The 19896-nt window shown below is 34.4% G+C and overlaps 1 protein-coding gene across 1 annotated transcript; it reads left to right on the forward strand.

The window, feature by feature from the left end:
- Positions 1–260: 260 nt before the first annotated feature.
- Positions 261–19235, forward strand: LOC109599744 (collagen alpha-1(IV) chain). The gene is made up of 14 exons (XM_049966936.1): positions 261–378; positions 7579–7621; positions 11981–12282; positions 12335–12697; positions 12753–12900; positions 12957–13199; positions 13253–13474; positions 13527–13826; positions 13882–14349; positions 14421–14804; positions 14859–15333; positions 15390–16889; positions 16979–18219; positions 18279–19235. The coding sequence occupies exons 1-14, from the start codon at positions 350–352 to the stop codon at positions 18534–18536; spliced, it is 5976 nt and encodes a 1991-aa protein (XP_049822893.1). The 5' UTR covers positions 261–349; the 3' UTR covers positions 18537–19235.
- The last annotated feature ends 661 nt before the right edge of the window (positions 19236–19896 follow it).

Raw genomic sequence — 19896 nt, forward strand, 5'->3', positions numbered from 1 at the left:
TTTTCCCCCACCACGCTCATCTTAAGCTCGTCGCGGCACTACGCCGGTGTGGCTTAACTTTTGAAATTGCGGACGAAGGGGTGAGATTTTCCCGGGGAAAACGCCACGACCCCAAGGCTCACGTCGTGAGGTACCGCCAGGAAAAAATTCGGGGCTGTTGGAACTAGGGTGAGGGAGTTAGGGGGCTTTTCGCCGGTACTATTTGCCGTTGCGCAGGATGCTGTAAGTGTAAGTTCTAAGCTCGTATGGGCATCTGAATTGTCTTCTTGGGATCGCTTTTAGTGACGCGCGGAACTCGCGTGTGAGCGTAACAGTTTGTGTGTAGTGCTGCAATTCCCCAAAGGGGAATATGGTCGATATGACCGACCATGGACTTGGGTGAGTACGACCGAAAAAAAAAAATTATTTGCGAATTTTTTCGAATTCGAATTGGATTTTTCGTATTTACATTTTATTTTGGTGTTGGATTTTTCGACGTCCGGACTTCGTTGGCGAAGAGATGTTGTGAATTTTGTGAAGTGTCTAATAAGATTTTTGGATCGAAAAATTTGAAAGTTTTGAATAAATCGATTTTTTGTTTGAGTTTCATTGGCTCCTACTGAAAATTAACGTTTTCTGCTTCTAGTAATAAAATATCAATTTTTCTATATTATTTACGACATTAAACTACGAAAATGTGAAATGTGGAAATATTTATTTTTTATAGTTAGTAGAAAATATTTTTTTAAATTCTTGGAAAGTGTGAAATTAAGTATTTCAGTGTTAATGAAAGAGGATAATTATTTTTCTCTTTAGATTCTAAAATTGTGTAGTGAATAATAACTGGGCCATTTGTGAAGTACTAAAAAAACGCTAATTTATTTAAATAAAATCATCCCAATTTAGTTATTTAATATGTACTTATTAAAAATTAAGAAATATCCAATATAAATCTGAATTTCTAACACAAATATAAATTCCTAATAAATTCTAATCTAAATCTAAAAAAGTTAAGATTTAAATTTAATTATTTATTTTTATTACTTTTATAAACTCTTCCTATTCATTCTCTTTGATTAAACTCAAAATTTGATTAATAAATTAAAAATGGTAGGGGATTCCCCCACTTCTAAAAATAGTGGGGGTTAATAAAATCTGGAGTAATGTATATTTTTAGCAGATAAGAATATTCTAATTTATTATCTTCAATTAATCTATTCAAATGTTTGTTTGAAATTTAATATCCAGTCTATAAATTGTTATTGACTATTACAAAATTTTCTAATTAAATTTATAATAGTCAATATCATTCAAATTAGTTCAATTTGTTTTTAATTTTTGAATATTTTATGGTTGTTTAAAAACACTAGCAAAGTCATAAAAATTCAATAAAAGAAGAAACGATGATTTTTTTTTAAATAAAATCTTTAAGAATTTTGTGATTTAAGATACACTTTGTTTAAAATTAACAACAAGGAAATAATATAAACATATAATTCTAAAATGAATATAAAATTCTAATAATGTGTGAATCATGTATATGAGTATAAGTTTTAAATTTAATTACTTATTATATTAATAGTTTCTATTTATTCTGTATCAATTTGATTAAAATCAAAAATTGATTAATAATTAGTGAGGGTTAATAAAATTTTCAGTATTGTATATTTTTAACAGATGTGAATATTCTAATTTAATGTCTTCAATTAATTTATTCAAGTGTTTGTTTGACATTTGATAGTCACTTCGTCCATTTGGAAGAATTAAAATTAATCTTTATAAAATATTTTATTGTAACTATTCTTTCAAAAATATATATTTTTTTTGTGTAACTTATGTTTATTCCAGAATTAATGAACGGGATTAATAATGTTCTTTTAATTTTTTAATTAAAACGAATAGTTATAAGGACTATTAAAAAGAATTGAAATTTAAAAAAGAACAAACGATATTTTTTTTAAGTAAACTCTTTTATTTTCTTATTTATTATGAATTTTGTCCAAAATTAAGAAAATAAAACATATAATAAAAATATTTTATATGATTTATTTTATATATTTTTTAATTAAATATTATTTATTTATAATTAATAAACCAAATAAGTTTATTAAAGTAGAAAAATACATTTTTTATTTTTTTTTTAAACTTATGTTAATTAGTTTTCTTATATATTTTTTTAATTTTTAAAGTGAATATTAATAAAGGCACTTAAAAAATAATAAAAAATAACTAAAATTTAAAAAAGAACAAACGACATTTTTTAATTAAAATTTTTTAGTTTTGTGACTTAATATGTATTTTGATTAAAATTAAAAAACAAAACAGAATAAATAAGATTCTAATGTGTTAAAAATTTTATTATTCATCTTTTAAACGTTATTGTTTATTTTCTTGGCCAATTTCTTTTAATTTTTAATCAATGAGACTAAAATAAAAATTGTCATTTAAAATTGGAAGGGGATTCCCCCACTTCTAAAAATAGTGGGGATCAATAAAGCCTGGAGTAATGTATATTTTTAGCAAATAGGAATATATGTTACTAATTTATTGTTATGCCAATTAGTTTATTCAAATGTCTGTATGAAATTTAATATAAACTTTTAACTTTATAAATTCATATTTGCTATTATAAATCTTCTAATTCATTTTTATAAGAAAATTAAACTTTAAAAATATTTTATTTTTAATAAATAAATTTTAAATATTTTTTAATTAAATATTATTTATTTATAATTAATAAGTGAAACCAGTTCAATTATTATTTGTAGTAGAAAGATCTGAAATATTAGTTTTAATTTTTGTATAACTTATTGCTATCTTAGAATTAATGAAGGGGGGATTAATCATTTTTTTATGAATTTTTAAAAATTGTGGAAGTAAGGACACTTGAAAAGTAATTAAAATTTTAACTATTTTCTATTCATTAAAGTCAAAAATTGGTTAATAAATTAAAATTTTGAGGTGATTCCCCCTCTTCTATAGTGGGGCCTATTAAAGTCTAGAGTAATGAATATTTTAAACAGAAAAAAATTTGTAAGAACATATTTTCTACGTAATAAATTTTGAAAAATTTATTTTAAATATTCTTTAATAAAATTATGGTTAATTTTAATTAAAATCAATTCAGTTCAATCATCATTTAAAGTAGAAATTTCAATTTTTTGTGTAATTTTTGTATGTGTTAAAAATGTTTTTTTATCAAGTTTTGAGTTTAATTGTAATATTTTAATAACTAATGCCTATTAATTTTATATCTATCTGTTAAAATCAAAAATTGATTAAAAAATTAAAATTGGGAGGATTCCCCCCACTATTTTTATTAGTGAAAATTTGAAGTAATGTATATTTTTAGAAGATACGAATATTCTAATTTATTGCCTTCAATTAACTTACTCAAATGTTTGTTTGAAATTTAACATCCACTTAAAAAAAGTTTTATTTTTAATTAATTTTTATGGGAAAAATTAACTTTATAGTTAAGTAAGTATTTTATGAATAATGATTTAATTTTTAATACTTAATTTTAATTATTTTTTAATTGAATATTATTTATTTATAATTATTAATTCATTTCAACTATCACATTTTTATTTGTTGTATATTAAGTTATTTAAATTCATCAAAATTTTGTTAGAATATTTATTTTACTCTTGTTCTGTTTTAATTAATAATTTCTCCAAAATTTGTGACACTAATAAAGAACCAATTTCTCTCCATACTGAGTCGATAAAACTTAAACAATAATTGTCCCAAATCACTGTGATTATCCAATAATTACAATCAATTTGCATTCTTGAACCTCCCGAAAAATTTGGCTAATAACAGCCTCATTAAATATGCCGACCGTCCCGAACAATCTTCGCGGTGATTGATCGCATAATCTGGTACCAAATTATCCGGTCTCATCGTTCCCCCGAAAACTTTCCGCACCACCAATAAATTCCGTATCGGCGATCCGGACACTCGTAAAGCATATCGCGAACGCGCACGTTGCGTCCCGTGTGCGTCGTTAATTAAAAACGAAAACATTAAAACAAAAACAAAACAAAAAAAAAAATAAAACTGTCCGGCATGAAATTGATGTATTAAACGTTCGTCGAGCCTTTTGAGTACTGCACCGCCGACACAGAATGTCAAAGCCTTGAAAGGAACGCACCGACGAAATCTCCTCATGTGCTTGAACAACGGGGCCGGAGGATAATTTATTCAGCTGGCCGAAAAATTGCCAAATTTCAGGTCCGAGCTGAAAGATCGACGGGGCGTCGTCTCGGCGTGAACTCGGCACGGTGCGTTGCGTTCCTCAGATAACGTTAAAGTGGATGGAATTTAAAGGTTTAATTATTATTATTATTCGTACGCGGAATCGTCGACTGGTGAGATTCGAGTGCGAGATAAAGTCGGTTTCGTTGGGACGCTGTTCCGAGAAATTAACGCTTTATACCAATAATAATTGATTATTGTTAATATTTTTCTGAAAACGGGACAAATACACGTATGAATACATTGTATATTTACTTAAAATTTTCTTTTTTTTTTTTTCATAATTGTTACAAAAAATCTTAAAATATATTGTTTTTTTAAAAAAAATAAAAATTTTATGTTTATAAAAAATAAAAATTTGAACTTATATGGCTTATTTCTTGTTTGAATTTATGAATTTAATAAAAAAATATGATTTTTTAGATTAGTTCAATAAGTATTTTCCAAAAGATTTATTAATTTTAAATTTAAATGATTTATTTAATCTGAAAATTTACAAATTTAAAATGAAAGAATTCAATTACTTCATATTACTTCACAATATTTTCTTGAAAATTTGTTTAAAATTTATAAATTTAATAAAAATTATGAATTTTTAGATTATTTCAATAAATATTTTTGAAATTATCAGAAAATTAATTAATATTAGATTTAAATGATCATTTCATTTTTTGAAATTTAATAAATTATGTGTAAATTTAATAAAATTTCTCAACTTTATATATTAAAAAACTGTGAAATATGTGAAATTAAAAATACAATTATAATTTTATTAATATCTTAATTTATTTAATCTGAAAATTTACAAATTTAAAATGAATAAACTCAATTATTTTTATATTATTTCATAATATTTTCTTGAAAGTTAGTTTAAAATTTATTACTTTAATAAAAAATATGATTTTTTAATTAGTTCAATAAGTATTTTTGAAATTTCCAAAAAATTAATTAATATTAGATTTAAATGATCATTTCATTTTTTGAAATTTAATAAATTATGTGTAAATTTAATAAAATTTCTCAACTTTATATATTAAAAAACTGTGAAATATGTGAAATTAAAAATACAATTATAATTTTATTAATATCCTAATTTATTTAATCTGAAAATCTACAAATTTAAAATGAAAAAATTCAATTACTTTATATTATTTTACAATATTTTCTTGAGAGTTAGTTTAAAATTCATGAACTTAATAAAAAATATGAGTTTTTAGATTAGTTCAATAAATATTTTTGAAATGTCCAAAAATTTAATTAACAGAAAATTTAAATGATCATTTCATTTTTTTGAAATTTATTAAATTATATGTAAATTTAATAAAATATTATTAAAAAATTGTGTAATATTAAATTAAAAAATTGTAAAATAGGTGAAATTAAAAAATTGTGAAATATGTGAAATTAAAAATATAATTATAATTTTATTAATTTCTTAATTTATTTAATTTGAAAATCTACAAATTTAAAATGAAAAAATTCAATTATTTTATATTATTATACAATATTTTCTTGAAAGTTAGTTTAAAATTTATGAATATTTTCGAAATCTCGAAAAAAAAGAATAATTAATTTTAGATTTAACGGGATGAATAAACGTATACATTCTTTGCATATTTATTTAAAAATAGATTATTTATAATTGTTGCAAAAAATTTTAAAAATATTGTTACTAAAAAAATAAAAATTAACAAAATTTGATAATAAGTGTATTTTTGTGATGTATTTTGTCGAAACTTTAAAAATTAAACAGTATAAATATATAATTTTAAAATAAATAAAAATCTGTAATAAACTTTAATGTGTTAATTAATAAATTTAAATTAGGGAATCCTCTACTTCTAAAAATAGTGGGGGATTCCCTAATAATTGATGATTATTGATAATATTTGTTGAAAATGGGACAAATAAACTTATCCATTGGTTTTTATTTAAAATCAATAAGAATCTTAAAAATTATTGTTAAAAATTCCCAAAATTTGATGCTTTAGTGTGCGTTGCTTTAGCAGTCTTCCTCCCCCCACCCACCAAAAGTTATTTATTCTCGGGATTCATGTTATTTATGTCGAACTTCCTGATGTTTCGCAATCAATCAAAGCCAGATAGTGTTTTGTTTGTAACTCCGTAGGTTTACGACCTAAAAACTTTATCTGTAGGCGACTTGTTGCGTTCGAAATTTGGTTTTCGGAAATTTCCAGTCCCAACGTACAAATGAGAAGGAGACAAATGTTTAAAGAGTTGCACGTTTTATTTCACATTTCACAACATCAAAGATACAATTTCACGGTGATCGTTTTGCAGGTTGTTAGCTCCGAGTTATCTCTTAATTTGCCGTATCAGCACCGTGTTTACAAGACAAACAATCTTTTTAATAATCAACAATTCTAACATGTATGTCGTTAATAAGCAGCAAAACCGAATATTATAGAAAAACAGTTCACGAATGTGTAATTTTAATTTGAACTAATTAAACGACTTTCATACCTCGCACTGAAATAAACCATCGCTGAAAACTGAAATGAAATTTTTCTATTTCAGCCCGTTTTTAATTAGTTTCTTTATTTCACTGAGCGTCGGTTATTTATGTTATGTTAATTTTTATGATGTTCACCGGTTATTTTTAGACGCAGTATTCTTTTAATGTACAACTTGATTTTATGAACGCCGTATGCAATATAATTTAATGTCATAGATATTTAAATATTACTTAATTATTATTTGCTTGTACAAATTGATTCCTGTGATCGGCACAATCATCTATTAAAGAAAATAAACGTTTGGCAAACCGTCAGTAAATCAACCATCAATTCATGTAAATGATGATTAACTCCAACAGTGTTAATCAAACCCACAAATATAATTGGAGTGATTCTATGAAAGGTTTAATCAAATAGAAAAACATTACTATTTACTTGGACATACTAATTTCTAATATTCATAACAGTGCAGTACCATTCATAACTTAATTTAAGAGTTTGACATTCAGTCAAAGCATATATGAAGAATATGATTTTCAGTCAAACCTAATTTTTCTTAAAAATATAATTGGGACGATTGTCTGAAAGTTTTAAACCAAAAGAGAGACATTATTATTTTCATATACATATTAATTTGTATGTGATCACTATGGTACTATTCATAATTTAATATAAGGAATTAACTTATAAGAAAGAAATAAGCGTTCGGCAACCATAAATAAATCAACCATCTGTTGACGTAAGCCACGATTAACTCCAACACTGTTTATCAAATCGATTTGTTCTAAAAAACATAATTGGGGCGATTGTCCGAAATATTTTAATGTGAAAGAAAAACATAAATCATTTTTTATTGTTTCAGGTTCGTGGTGATATTATTAGGAGTATGGACCCTAACAAGCGGGGTGAGTATCCATCAAAAACACCTGTTAGACCGCAACGCCATAACTCACCCCTCACGACAGGGTGCAATTTTACAACACTGAGATCAATTCACTCTCTTCCGACACGTCTAACGTATCAATTTACCCGATTTATGAATGGGACTTCCATAAAATATGGTAATCTCGTGGAAGCTTGTTAACACATAATAAAAATTATAAGATTGTTGCTGGAACTCCCGTGGCGCAACGAGCGGCGAGTATAAATTAAAAGAGGTGCCCGTTCGTTCTAATGAAGCTATTAATAAAATTGTCACCGGTTTAGCCGATTTCACTTCCATCGCATCTTCCTTCCATTGTTGCTTTTTGCCGTTTGGTGGGGCACGTGCGTGAAATCACAACGTGTAATTCAGTCATTTGGGTGTGTTCCGAGGGAAAATACATTCAGGCACGTCCCCACAATCCCCGATTGATCCAAATTTAGCTGCACCGGCGAAACGACCGGGTCCATTCACTGCGGCCGACCAAACACCGACCGCCAGGTCCTCCGTTGTCCCCCAAAACTGGAAGAATGCAAATAACGCACGATCCCGAGAAACCGCATCGTTAAAAATGGAAATGATGCCGGCGTTTCGTTTCAAGCCGTTTCGTAACAACTCTCCGTTTCTAAAAAGGCCGGTAATTAGAATTAAATCGCGTTATCAACTCGACCGCAAACATGTACACATGTTTCGTATCGTGTCACGAGGACGGGCTCTTTCATGTCGACTCCGGGGCCCTTTCTGGTCATCCATCAAATTGTTTTTGGGCCGCACGCTCGTCTGAATTAACACTGGGTGTTTGTGTTTAACGAGGTCCGGCTATTAATTTGAGTTTAAGTTGTTTGTTGTGTGAGGGCATTGAATAATGGAGGAATCGATGCCGAGTTGAGCATGTGATTTGTCTTGAATGGCACGGCAAATTTGAAGGATCAATGGTGTGGGCGAACAAGTTCAAATATTAGATTACTGGCACACAACTGCATGCAAATTTACGTTGACTTTAATTAAGTACCTCCGATTCGACTTCTGTGATCTACCGTCGATGGATTTGGATGTTCCTAAGAAGCGATAGACCACCCAAAGGCTGACGTACCTAAATATTTCGCATCATTCCGTTCTTTTAGCTTCTGCTGTCCCATATACTGGTACAATAGTTCTGTAAATGGACGCTAACCATTCGTCCCACATTTTTCGACGTCCTACGTATCAATTACGTGGTAGCGTTCCCATGTTAAATTTTTCATTGTCAATCACCTGGTTTATTGATAAACTCAACGCCATTTATGGTGCAGCCTATTAATAAAATCGTTTTGAATTTTTCTCTCTGGCGCAATAAACCATTCATGAACGATTTTCCAAAAATGGCAACGGTCGTACCTCGGTACGTCCACAAATATTAATTAATGCACTTTTATATTTCGCCTGTTCTAACTGTCATGTGTTGAAGTCCTTTTCAGCCATGTCTTTGTCAGTTGGCTACAGTTGACTGGCTTTTCAAAATGTTTATCGTGGAAATGTGCTATCGGATATATTGTTTTCAGATCTCTGAAAGACATGCACAGTTATTTGTCATGATCCGAATCTTATGTTAACTTGCACACGATGCCTTACTCTGATTTATTAAGTTTTATAACCCCCATTTAACTTAAAATTAACTTAAAGGGCTTAACAACGGGTAATCCGTGGTAGATAATTTAGGAAAAATATTAACCCCCGTCAAAATTCCTGATGGGATAATGGTGTTAGGTGAATAAATCTTAAAACAAATCCTCCTTGTCAAAATGTTGGTACGATTAAAGCCTTAATAAATCCTTTCTTATGGGCTAAGCATTACTCATTCGCTATTAATAACAAACTCACGTTTCCCAAGACAAATTGGATAAAAAAATTACTACAAACAATGTGGGGAAATGTGAGGGACGGCGGTATGTATAATTATTAGATCAAACATAAAATTCTGTTTGTAAACTTATTTGAATAGTACTTTTTACGTTTGCATGCATAATTTTCCACCCACGTGACTACATACTATACTTATGAAGTTAAGCACCTGTTAAATACAGGGTGATTCACTAAGTTTATTTATTAGAATTTTGTTTATGGAGATCTCAAAGGTTATTGATTTTAAATTTTATAGCAATTATAACTTGAACTACTTTTCTAATTTATTTTGACTGAAATTTTGTTTCCGGTTTTGCCGAAAGTGATATTAACATCAATCGTACGCCCTGTATATTTTTAGATTTTTAATATCTGCATATAATTGCAAATAAAATTGTTATACTATGTCTTATACCTAAATCTAACAGTTTTTCAGTTATTAATTTTTTTCCAAGTTGCTTGTCTTTAATTTTATGAATCTTTAAACACCAATAACTTTGTTATTTTCAGTAGAACACACTGTATATTTTTAGATTTTTAAAATCTACATGTAATTGCAAATAAAGTGGTTATACTATAACCTATACTTAAATCAAATAGTTTTTGAGTTATTTTTTTTTTTCATTTTTTTTCAGATTGTTGGTCTTTAATTTTGTGAATCTTAAAACATCAATAACTTTGTTATTTTCAATGGAACACACTGTATATTTCTCGATTTTTATAATATACATGTAATTCCAAATAAAATGGCTATATCCTATAGTTAAATCCAATATTTTTTGAGTTAATTTTTTACTTATTTTTTTTTGATTGTGGGTCTGTAAAGCAACCAATTTTAGTGTTGGATAGAGTTAATTTTTGGCATACGCATTAACCAAGGACCATCCTATAAGAATTCATTGTTAGTACTTCACAAAAATTTTATACAGGGTGTTCGTTATTTATGTTTAATTTTGTGCATCAATAACTTTGTTATTTTCTCCAGAACACACTGTATATTTTCAAAGTTTTCAATTCTACATGTAATTGCAAATAAAATGGCTATACCATATCCTATATCTAAACCCAACCGTTTTTGAGTTATTTTTTTTAGTTTTGACAGATTGATAGTTTATCCAAAATGTCTGTAAAGCCACCATGTATATTATAGCTTAATTACATTGAATATTAAAAAATCTTTAGATTGGTATAAGCATTTCCAGAAATTTTACTAAAATAACATTGATGTTTTAAGATGCTTAAAATTAAATGTAAACAACGAACAAAATTTTGTATTACTTATAATGGCTCATTATAGGATAGTTCTTGATTAATGTATATGCCAAAAATGAACTTTTCAGAATCAAAATTGATGGCTTTACAGACATGTTAGTTAGACCAAAATCAAAATTTTTGGAACTCTAAAACTATTAGGGTGTAAGATAAAAATCCAAATATATATATAGGGCATTCCATTGAAATTAATAAAGATAGAAATGTAGTCAGTAATCAATTGCTATAAAAAATTTCAAATCAATATCCTTTTTTGTTTTCTATAAACTTCTAATAAGTGAACCATTTTCAATATTGTTTGAGTATTAGTAGATAGTTCATGTTTTTTTGAATGTACAATATTCTGTATGTTTGAAATTTTGACAAATACTTGAGATTGACAAGCAGTTTGTATTAGCTTTACTCAGTTGTAATATTTATTTAAGGTCAACGGCTTTGCAGCACAAATATTAATTAATTTTGCTAATAATATCTAAAGACCAGCTCAGTAACTAATTACATAAAAACTTCTTCCACTTCTGTTTCCCAAATTAGTAGTACATTAACAGGCTAAAATTTCGAATTAAACACACAATTGCGATAGTTTTTTGTAATTATCTGTCAAAATTCAAGTGAGACAAACCGAACGCAGTGTTAAATGACACCAATAAATATTCAAGGCACCGATTAAACGGCGATAAAAAGCGCATTTAGTTAATTTGCTTGCCCAATAACGATTCGAAGTGCCGTAAGAGTGTTTTAATCTAAAAATCTCGCCCGTTAATTGTCGCATTCGTTTGGACCTGTCTCTCGCCTCTTGCTCTCCTTCGATTTTACGAGTTGCGTGCAGCTGTGCAAAAAAAGAATCCGCGGCCCGATTAAAAAGTGCCGGGTGATTTATGGGGTTGAAGCGCGTTTCGAAAGTTGAACGAACGGCCGAACGCGAGAGCGCCCAATTAAAAACGAAATTGCCGGTGGTACGTCGAAATTGCCCTGCCCGAAGAATTTTATTAATATAAATAATTATACCGATACGGGCTGGTATTTTGATGGTGACACATGCACGGTGGTGGTTGCGGCGAAACGTAGAGAGGTTATGCGCAGCGGGATATCGAAGTTAATTTTGATTTAACCTCACTTGGAGGTCGTACCATTTAATTTACAGTTCGAAAACTCGTAACTGCTGACTGAAGATGCGTCTTTTTTGCAGCAATTCGTTAGTAACCATCGTGCAGTGAATAGGACTGGAGTATATAGAAGACTAGACGACTATCGGTACCCCCCAAGTTCGTACTACAGAAGTAACGAAAATCCGGACAGACAGGATGCCTACCGAACACAGTCCCGGGAATACTACGACACCAGAGCTGGTGGTGCGCGTAACGACTATGACTCTAGGTTCCAGGAAAGATACGGCGGTGGCGGTGACGGACATGTCGTTGAAACGTCGGCCAGTGTAAGCGGAGGAGCCAGCGTCACTACATCCCCAGACGAATACGGAAACGAAGACAGGTAATAACAGTTTGATTACTATTTGTACTTAGTTCAAAACCAATTTTTTTAGGTACTCCGCCAGCGGTAGTTACTCAGCTGGCAGCAGTGTCTCATTAAACGGTGGTCCAAGCGATGGTTCGTCTTCCGGCGGCAGAAGTTACTCGTCGAGTTATTCGAGCGGCGGTCAGGCCGGCGGCAGCAGTAGCGGCGGACATTATAGCAGCAGTAGCGGCCAATATGGAGGCGGCGGAAGCTATGGAAGCAGCGGACAATACGGAAGCAGCAGACAGTACGGAAGCAGCGAACAATATGGAAGTAGTGGTGGCAGTAGTGGACAAGCAAGCGGAAGCAGCAGTCATTATTCAAGCAGTTCTTCCTCTGGTGGTGCCAGTAGAGGCGGTTACTCCCAATCTGGATACGGTGCATCTGGCGGGTAAATCTCCACAGCAAATTCACCCCTGCCCTACTATTAAACCATCAAATTGCAGATCATATGGAGGATATGGAACTACTCAAATCAAAAATTACCACAGATACCCCAGCTACGACATATTTGACGCCCCCGGCAGCGCCTTAGGTCCCAGAAATGGCAGTGAAAGGTGCATCCCTAAATGTTTCGCAGAAAAGGGAGATAGAGTAGGTGTCCACAAATAGGTCCCAGTACATAGCCTGTAACTATAATATCTTTCAAGGGTTTCCCCGGCTTGCCAGGCTTGCCCGGAGAAAAAGGTCAAAGAGGTTATCCCGGAGAGGAAGGTCTTCAGGGATCCAAAGGTGAAAAAGGTGAAACCGGTTTTCCAGGACCTCGTGGACCCAAAGGAGATAGAGGCAAATCAGGAATTCCCGGTTTTCCTGGAATTCACGGAGTTCCCGGTATCCAAGGACCACCGGGACCTCCAGGTATTCCTGGTGTTGACGGATGTAATGGAACTGATGTAGGTTTCGAAATATTATTCGTATTTGTATAATATAGAAAACGTTGATTTAGGGTTTGCCCGGAGCCGAAGGTAGACAAGGTGAATCTGGACCTCGAGGTTTCCCAGGTGCTCCAGGTCCAAAAGGTGTTAAAGGAGAAGCGGCTCATTGCGAGATAACATTGAAAGGTCAAAAGGGAGAACCTGGAAGAGATGGTGTTAGAGGCCCAGCCGGTAATCCCGGTCCAATCGGTCCCCAAGGTATACCCGGAGATATGGGTTTACCTGGAGATAGAGTAGGTTTGATTAATAATATTAAAGTTCAATTATAAATGCATACTCTCTTAGGGTCTTAGAGGTCCACCAGGTCCTAAAGGTTCAAAAGGTACCCCTGGTGTTGGTTTCTATGGTGAGAAAGGAGACAAGGGTGATTTAGGACCACCTGGACCACCTGGAGAATTCATTGGTTTGTTAATAAACAATACTGTTATAACTGGTCCAAGAGGTGATCGAGGTGAACCAGGAGAGAAGGGCAATCCGGGTGAAATAGGTCCAAAGGGAGAACCAGGTTTAGATGGAGACGTTGGTTTACCAGGAGCGATTGGTATGAAAGGAGAAAAAGGTTTACCTGGAGTCGCTGGACCAAGAGTAAGTTTAAATGAAATAATACACTGAAGCAGATTTAACACTAGTATTTAAACAGGGTCGCGATGGTTATTCTGGACCACCAGGTCCTCCAGGTCAAAAGGGAGACAGAGGAATGGAAGGATTGCCAGGCTTATCTGGACGTCCAGGACAAAAAGGTGAACCGGGTAGAGATGGACCACCAGGTTTTGTAGGTTTGACCGGTCCACCCGGTCAACCAGGTGGTGGAAAAGGATTCCCTGGCCCTCCAGGACCTCCAGGGCCCAGAGGTCATCCAGGTCTCAGAGGACCTAAAGGTATGGACGGTTTTCCCGGAGAACCAGGACCTGTTGGACCCGTTGGTCCACCAGGAGGGCCTGGATTGCCAGGAATAAATGGACCAGAAGGTTTGCCCGGTGAAAAGGGACAGAAAGGAGAGAGTGGAGCTATTGGTTTTCCTGGACAAGAAGGTCCTCGTGGGTATCCAGGTCCAATAGGACCACAGGGACCTAGAGGCTTCCCTGGCGACAAAGGATTTTCTATTCAGGTAACTAATTGTTCTATTATTATTATTAAAATACAAGGAGTAACAGTTATTTTATATCATTTTATTTACAGGGACCAAAAGGTGATGACGGTGAACCAGGTAGAGATGGTGCCAAAGGAGATAAAGGACAAAAAGGTTTCGCTGGTGCTAGAGGTGCTCCCGGTGATACAATTGGTGGAATTCCCGGTTCACCAGGAAGTCGAGGATCGCCAGGTGAAAAAGGTAACGCAGGAAGACCCGGTTATCCTGGAACACCAGGAAGACCAGGAGAAAAAGGTGACATCGGTGGAAGATGTATTGACTGTAGGCCTGGAGGACCCGGTCCAAAAGGAGACAGAGGTTTGGACGGAAGAGATGGACTTCCTGGGCTCAGGGGACCACCGGGACCACCTGGTTACCCTGGTGAACCTGGTAATGATGGAGTACCCGGTAGAGATGGTCCTGCGGGAGAACCTGTAAGTATATAATTTTATATTACAAAAAAATACTATAGATTTTATTTTGTTTAGGGTATACCAGGAAAAGATGGTTTACCAGGAATGCCTGGTTTGCCAGGAGAATCTGTTATAGTTCCAGATAGTCTAATGAAGGCTGAAAAGGGAGAAAAAGGTCAAAGAGGATCTAAAGGAGCTGATGGACCACCAGGATTTATTGGTGACAAAGGTGACAGAGGATTCCCTGGTGTACCAGGTTTGCCAGGTGAAAAGGGTGACCGCGGATATGATGGAGATCGTGGATTAGATGGAAGACCAGGTCAACCTGGTCTTCCTGGTATTAAGGGAGAGAAAGGGGAGGGCTTTAAAGGAGAACCTGGTGAATGGGGTGACAAAGGTGACAAAGGTATGCCAGGCAGAGATGGAAGACCAGGTGAAAAAGGTGACGCTGGGCAATGTCCTGAAAACATTACTGCTAAATTAAAAGGTGACAAAGGTTGGCCAGGACTTAAAGGAGAGCCTGGAAGACCAGGATTTGATGGAGAAAGAGGTGAATATATTTAATAACTATTAAATTTTTAAATTCTGATTACATTTTTAATTTAGGTGAAAAGGGTGATAGAGGTAACGTTGGTCTTCCTGGAGCACCAGGTCATGATGGTCCACCAGGTCCAGTAGGTAGACGTGGTTTACCTGGACCGAGAGGTGATAAAGGAGAACGAGGTCCTATGGGATTCCCAGGGGAACCTGGAAGAGATGGTGAAAGGGGTCTCGCTGGCCTTCCTGGCTCTAAAGGAGATAAGGGAGAAGCTGGAATACCAGCAATTGGCCCTCCAGGACCACCTGGACCAATGGGATATAAAGGAGAAAAAGGATTGCCAGGATATCCTGGTAAAACTGGGGCACCTGGTATGGATGGTCTTATTGGATTGATGGGAGAAAAAGGAGATATTGGTATTCCTGGATTAAATGGTTTACCTGGACCAGCTGGTCAAAAGGGAGAGCCTGGCCCAAGGGGACCCCCTGGATTAAATGGACCACCAGGAAGAGATGGTCAGCCTGGTGAACCAGGTGTACCCGGACGTAAAGGAGATGCGGGTAATCCAGGTCCCGTTGGCTTCCCAGGACCGAAAGGTGATAGTGGTATCCCAGGAGCCGAGGGGCCCAAAGGTTTCAAAGGATCAGCTGGAAGGCCAGGTCCTCCAGGACCACCTGGAATGGATGGCATGCCCGGCGCAATAGGAGATAAAGGTGACAGAGGTTATCCAGGACCACCAGGACCTCAAGGATTATTTGGAATGCCAGGTGATAGAGGTTTTCCGGGACCCAAAGGTAACACAGGTGATATTGGACCTCCAGGATTACCTGGACCTATTGGTGTCCCTGGATTAAAGGGTGATGCTGGCTTCCCTGGATTACCAGGAAGAAAAGGTGAACCAGGATCGGCATCAGAAAAAGGACAAAAGGGAGAACCTGGACTTCCAGGATTAAGGGGTGCCGCTGGTTTACAAGGATCACCAGGTTATCCTGGTCCAAAAGGAGATGCCGGATTTCCAGGAAGAAGTATTGTAGGACAACCAGGTGATAAAGGAGATCAAGGTGTACCTGGAATAGATGGACTACCAGGTACCCCTGGACTTAAAGGAGATATGGGTCTTGTTGGATACCCAGGTCCTAAGGGAGATCGAGGATTCCCAGGAGATACAGGACAACCTGGTATGGACGGTCATAATGGACTACCTGGAGAAAAAGGTGATCGAGGATTCCCTGGTGAACCTGGATATATGGGACAAAAAGGAGATAAAGGACAACCTGGACTGGCCGGTTTCGACGGACCTAAGGGAGAGAGAGGTCCTCAGGGATTGCCAGGAAATCCTGGGTTCCCTGGAATAAAGGGAGAACAAGGAGATAGAGGTACTCCAGGACCATCACTGCAAATTAAGGGTGAAAAAGGAGAACCAGGTCCTTCCGGACTCATTGGAAGAACAGGAGAAAAGGGAGATAGAGGTTTCCAGGGAGCAATTGGATTGCAAGGTGAAAAAGGAGACATTGGATATCCGGGACAAAAGGGTGATACTGGTCCATACGGTTTAGCAGGAGCTAAAGGTAAATTTACTTACGTAATATAATATTATTGATTAACATAATTATAATTAATAATTAAATTGATTAACAACTTTGATTACGCTTCTTAGGTGAACGTGGTAATCCTGGTTTCCCTGGTATCCCCGGTTTAACTGTTAAAGGAGAAAAAGGTCTCCGTGGTCTAGATGGCAAACATGGTAGGGAGGGTATCCCGGGACGTCCAGGAGAGAAGGGTGAAATGGGACTTCCTGGATTACCTGGTAGAATGGGTCCTCCTGGTCCTATTGGTCCAGTCGGCAGGCCAGGTGAGAAAGGTGACCGCGGTTTTGAAGGACCACCAGGTCCTAGAGGACCTACCGGTCCTCAAGGACGACCGGGTCTTGACGGACTTCCTGGCAGAGACGGAGAAAAAGGAGAAAGAGGACCTCCCGGTCTACTTGGTGCACCTGGTGAAAAGGGAGAACCTGGAATGACTGGCTTGCAAGGCCCACGTGGTGTTCCTGGCGAAAAGGGTGACAGAGGATATGATGGAAGGCCGGGAGCTCCTGGTGCTATTGGTATTGCCGGTGAAAAGGGAGATCAGGGATTGATTGGTTTGGTTGGTGCTATTGGAGTAGCGGGTCTTCCGGGACAAAAGGGAGAACGTGGACAACCAGGTTTCCCAGGTGCTCCAGGAGAAAAAGGAAATGCTGGACCACCTGGTATGCCTGGTGCACGCGGTTTGCAAGGTATTGCTGGTGCCATTGGTCTGCAAGGAGCAGAAGGAGAAAAGGGAGAAAGAGGTTTCCAAGGTGCTATTGGTCTGACTGGCGAAAAAGGAGAAAAAGGTGACAGAGGTTTGGATGGATTGCCTGGAGTAGATGGATTAGTTGGAGAAGTTGGTCCAAAGGGTGAACCTGGACTGCCTTGCACTCACGCTCCGGATTACTTAACTGGAACACTTTTGGTCAAGCACAGTCAATCAAATATTATACCTCAGTGTGAAGCAGGCCATATTAAACTTTGGGAAGGTTATTCTCTTTTATATGTCGAAGGAAACGAGAAAGCTCACACTCAAGATCTTGGTGTTGCTGGTTCATGTGTCAGGCGATTCTCCACTATGCCATTTGTGGCTTGCGATATTAACAACGTTTGCAATTATGCGAGCAGAAATGACAAATCGTATTGGTTATCTACAAATGCTCCAATTCCAATGATGCCTGTTGCCGAGACGGAAATTCAAGAATACATTTCACGTTGTGTGGTTTGCGAAGCACCTGCCAATGTAATTGCTGTCCACAGTCAGTCTACAATACAACCCAGTTGCCCAAGTGGATGGTCTTCATTATGGGTTGGCTTCAGTTTCCTTATGGTAAGTACTAAGAAAACAATATGTTCGATTTATTTTACATTTATGATATTTTCAATTAGCACACTGCTGCTGGAGCTGAAGGTGGCGGTCAGGCTTTGTCAAGTCCCGGATCTTGTTTGAAGGACTTCAGGGTAACTCCATTCATCGAATGTAACGGAGGGCAGGGTACTTGTCACTATTTCTCAAACGCCCTCAGTTTCTGGTTGGCTACAATCGAGGACCACAAGCAATTCATCAAACCTGAAAGAGAAACCCTTAAAGCCAACAATGTACGCAACCGTGTCAGCACATGCCGAGTTTGTATCAAGAATACGTAAAACTGCTTTACACATTTAGGTTATTTTCTTTGTTAGGCAATCAGTTCATACTTTTTTTTTGTTAAAATTGTCACTTATGTAAATTTCGCATGAGGGATGTACTATTTTAAACCATTAAGTGTTCCTTAACGCTAAGTACTATTCCATCTGATGTGATAAAAAATAGACAGGTGGAAGAGTACTATGCGACACGTGGTAAAACTGTATAATAAGCTTGTAACTTTTTAATACTGCCAGTGCCATGTAACTTTTTAAAGCATGTAAAGTTTTTTGTATAGTATTTAGAATAAGTCGATTTTATTGTAAAACTACCACAAAATAAATTTAAATGTTATATTTGTAATAACCGGTGGTATATTCACAGTTTTTAACAAGCTCGCTGTGATGTTACTTATCATAAGCATAAATGTAAGTTATCTTTTAAAGAGAATATTTTTGTAATTAAACAATTTATGGTGCTATCTATTCTATAATTTATGTATGTTTGCTTTAAGTACGCAGTGATTTTTCTAAACTTTATACCACTCACTTACATTCCCCCTTTCAACTTTTTAATCACTCTAGTCAAAGCCGATACAAAAGAAAAACGAACCGACATTTTCTATTCCGTTTTGTCACTGCTATGTTATAGTAATTCTTTAGCCTCTGATTTTTATATTAAAACACTGCCAATTGTAAATTATATTACATTATAGTAACCTCATGTTGTTTTACTTGTTACCTCAAAAAACAAAATAATGAAAATGAAAGGTAAGTTACATAAAAATATTTATACTTCCATTTATAGTTGAATTTACTACATAAACGTAGGTGCTTATGTATAGAAACATAGATAATACAATTTTATAGATAAGGTACTGTCACCAATCATCAAACAAATATTCAAGTTCTATTTATAGTTAAATTAAATTTTTTATTTTAATAAAATATACTTTACTTGTATTCTCTTAAGTTTAGGACCTGAACATTACCAACACATTACCTGTATCTGATTTTGTTGTTAGATATAAGCAATTAGGTTTTATAAATGAGGTACTCCTAGTTAAATACGATAAAATAAGATAATGATAATCATATAATCATAATTTTAGCCTAAGTTTTCTCAATTATCAATTATCAAGTTGTTAATTACGATGGATATGATTTTTATAATACGCACATATTCTTTTAAATTTTATTTATAGTTGAATTGAATTTCATATTTTAAAAAAATAAAAATAAATGTCATAAATTAATAATTACGTGAGTTCTATATATTTTTAATATTGTAAATTATAATAAAGACATATAAAATTCAATCTAAAATTGTTTAATATACATTTATTATGGTTAATTATTAGTATTTGTAAATTTTACTAAT

Source organism: Aethina tumida, chromosome 4 (assembly GCF_024364675.1).
Source record: "Aethina tumida isolate Nest 87 chromosome 4, icAetTumi1.1, whole genome shotgun sequence".
In the NCBI taxonomy this organism is placed as follows: domain Eukaryota; kingdom Metazoa; phylum Arthropoda; class Insecta; order Coleoptera; family Nitidulidae; genus Aethina; species Aethina tumida.

Excerpts from the sequence above, each read along its gene's own strand:
- LOC109599744 (XM_049966936.1), top strand. The coding sequence starts at position 350 with ATGGTCGATATGACCGACCATGGACTTGG. Across the intron at positions 12,901-12,956 it reads TCGCAGAAAAGGGAGATAGA|GGTTTCCCCGGCTTGCCAGG; the intron begins GTAGGTGTCCAC and ends ATATCTTTCAAG. Across the intron at positions 13,827-13,881 it reads CTGGAGTCGCTGGACCAAGA|GGTCGCGATGGTTATTCTGG; the intron begins GTAAGTTTAAAT and ends GTATTTAAACAG.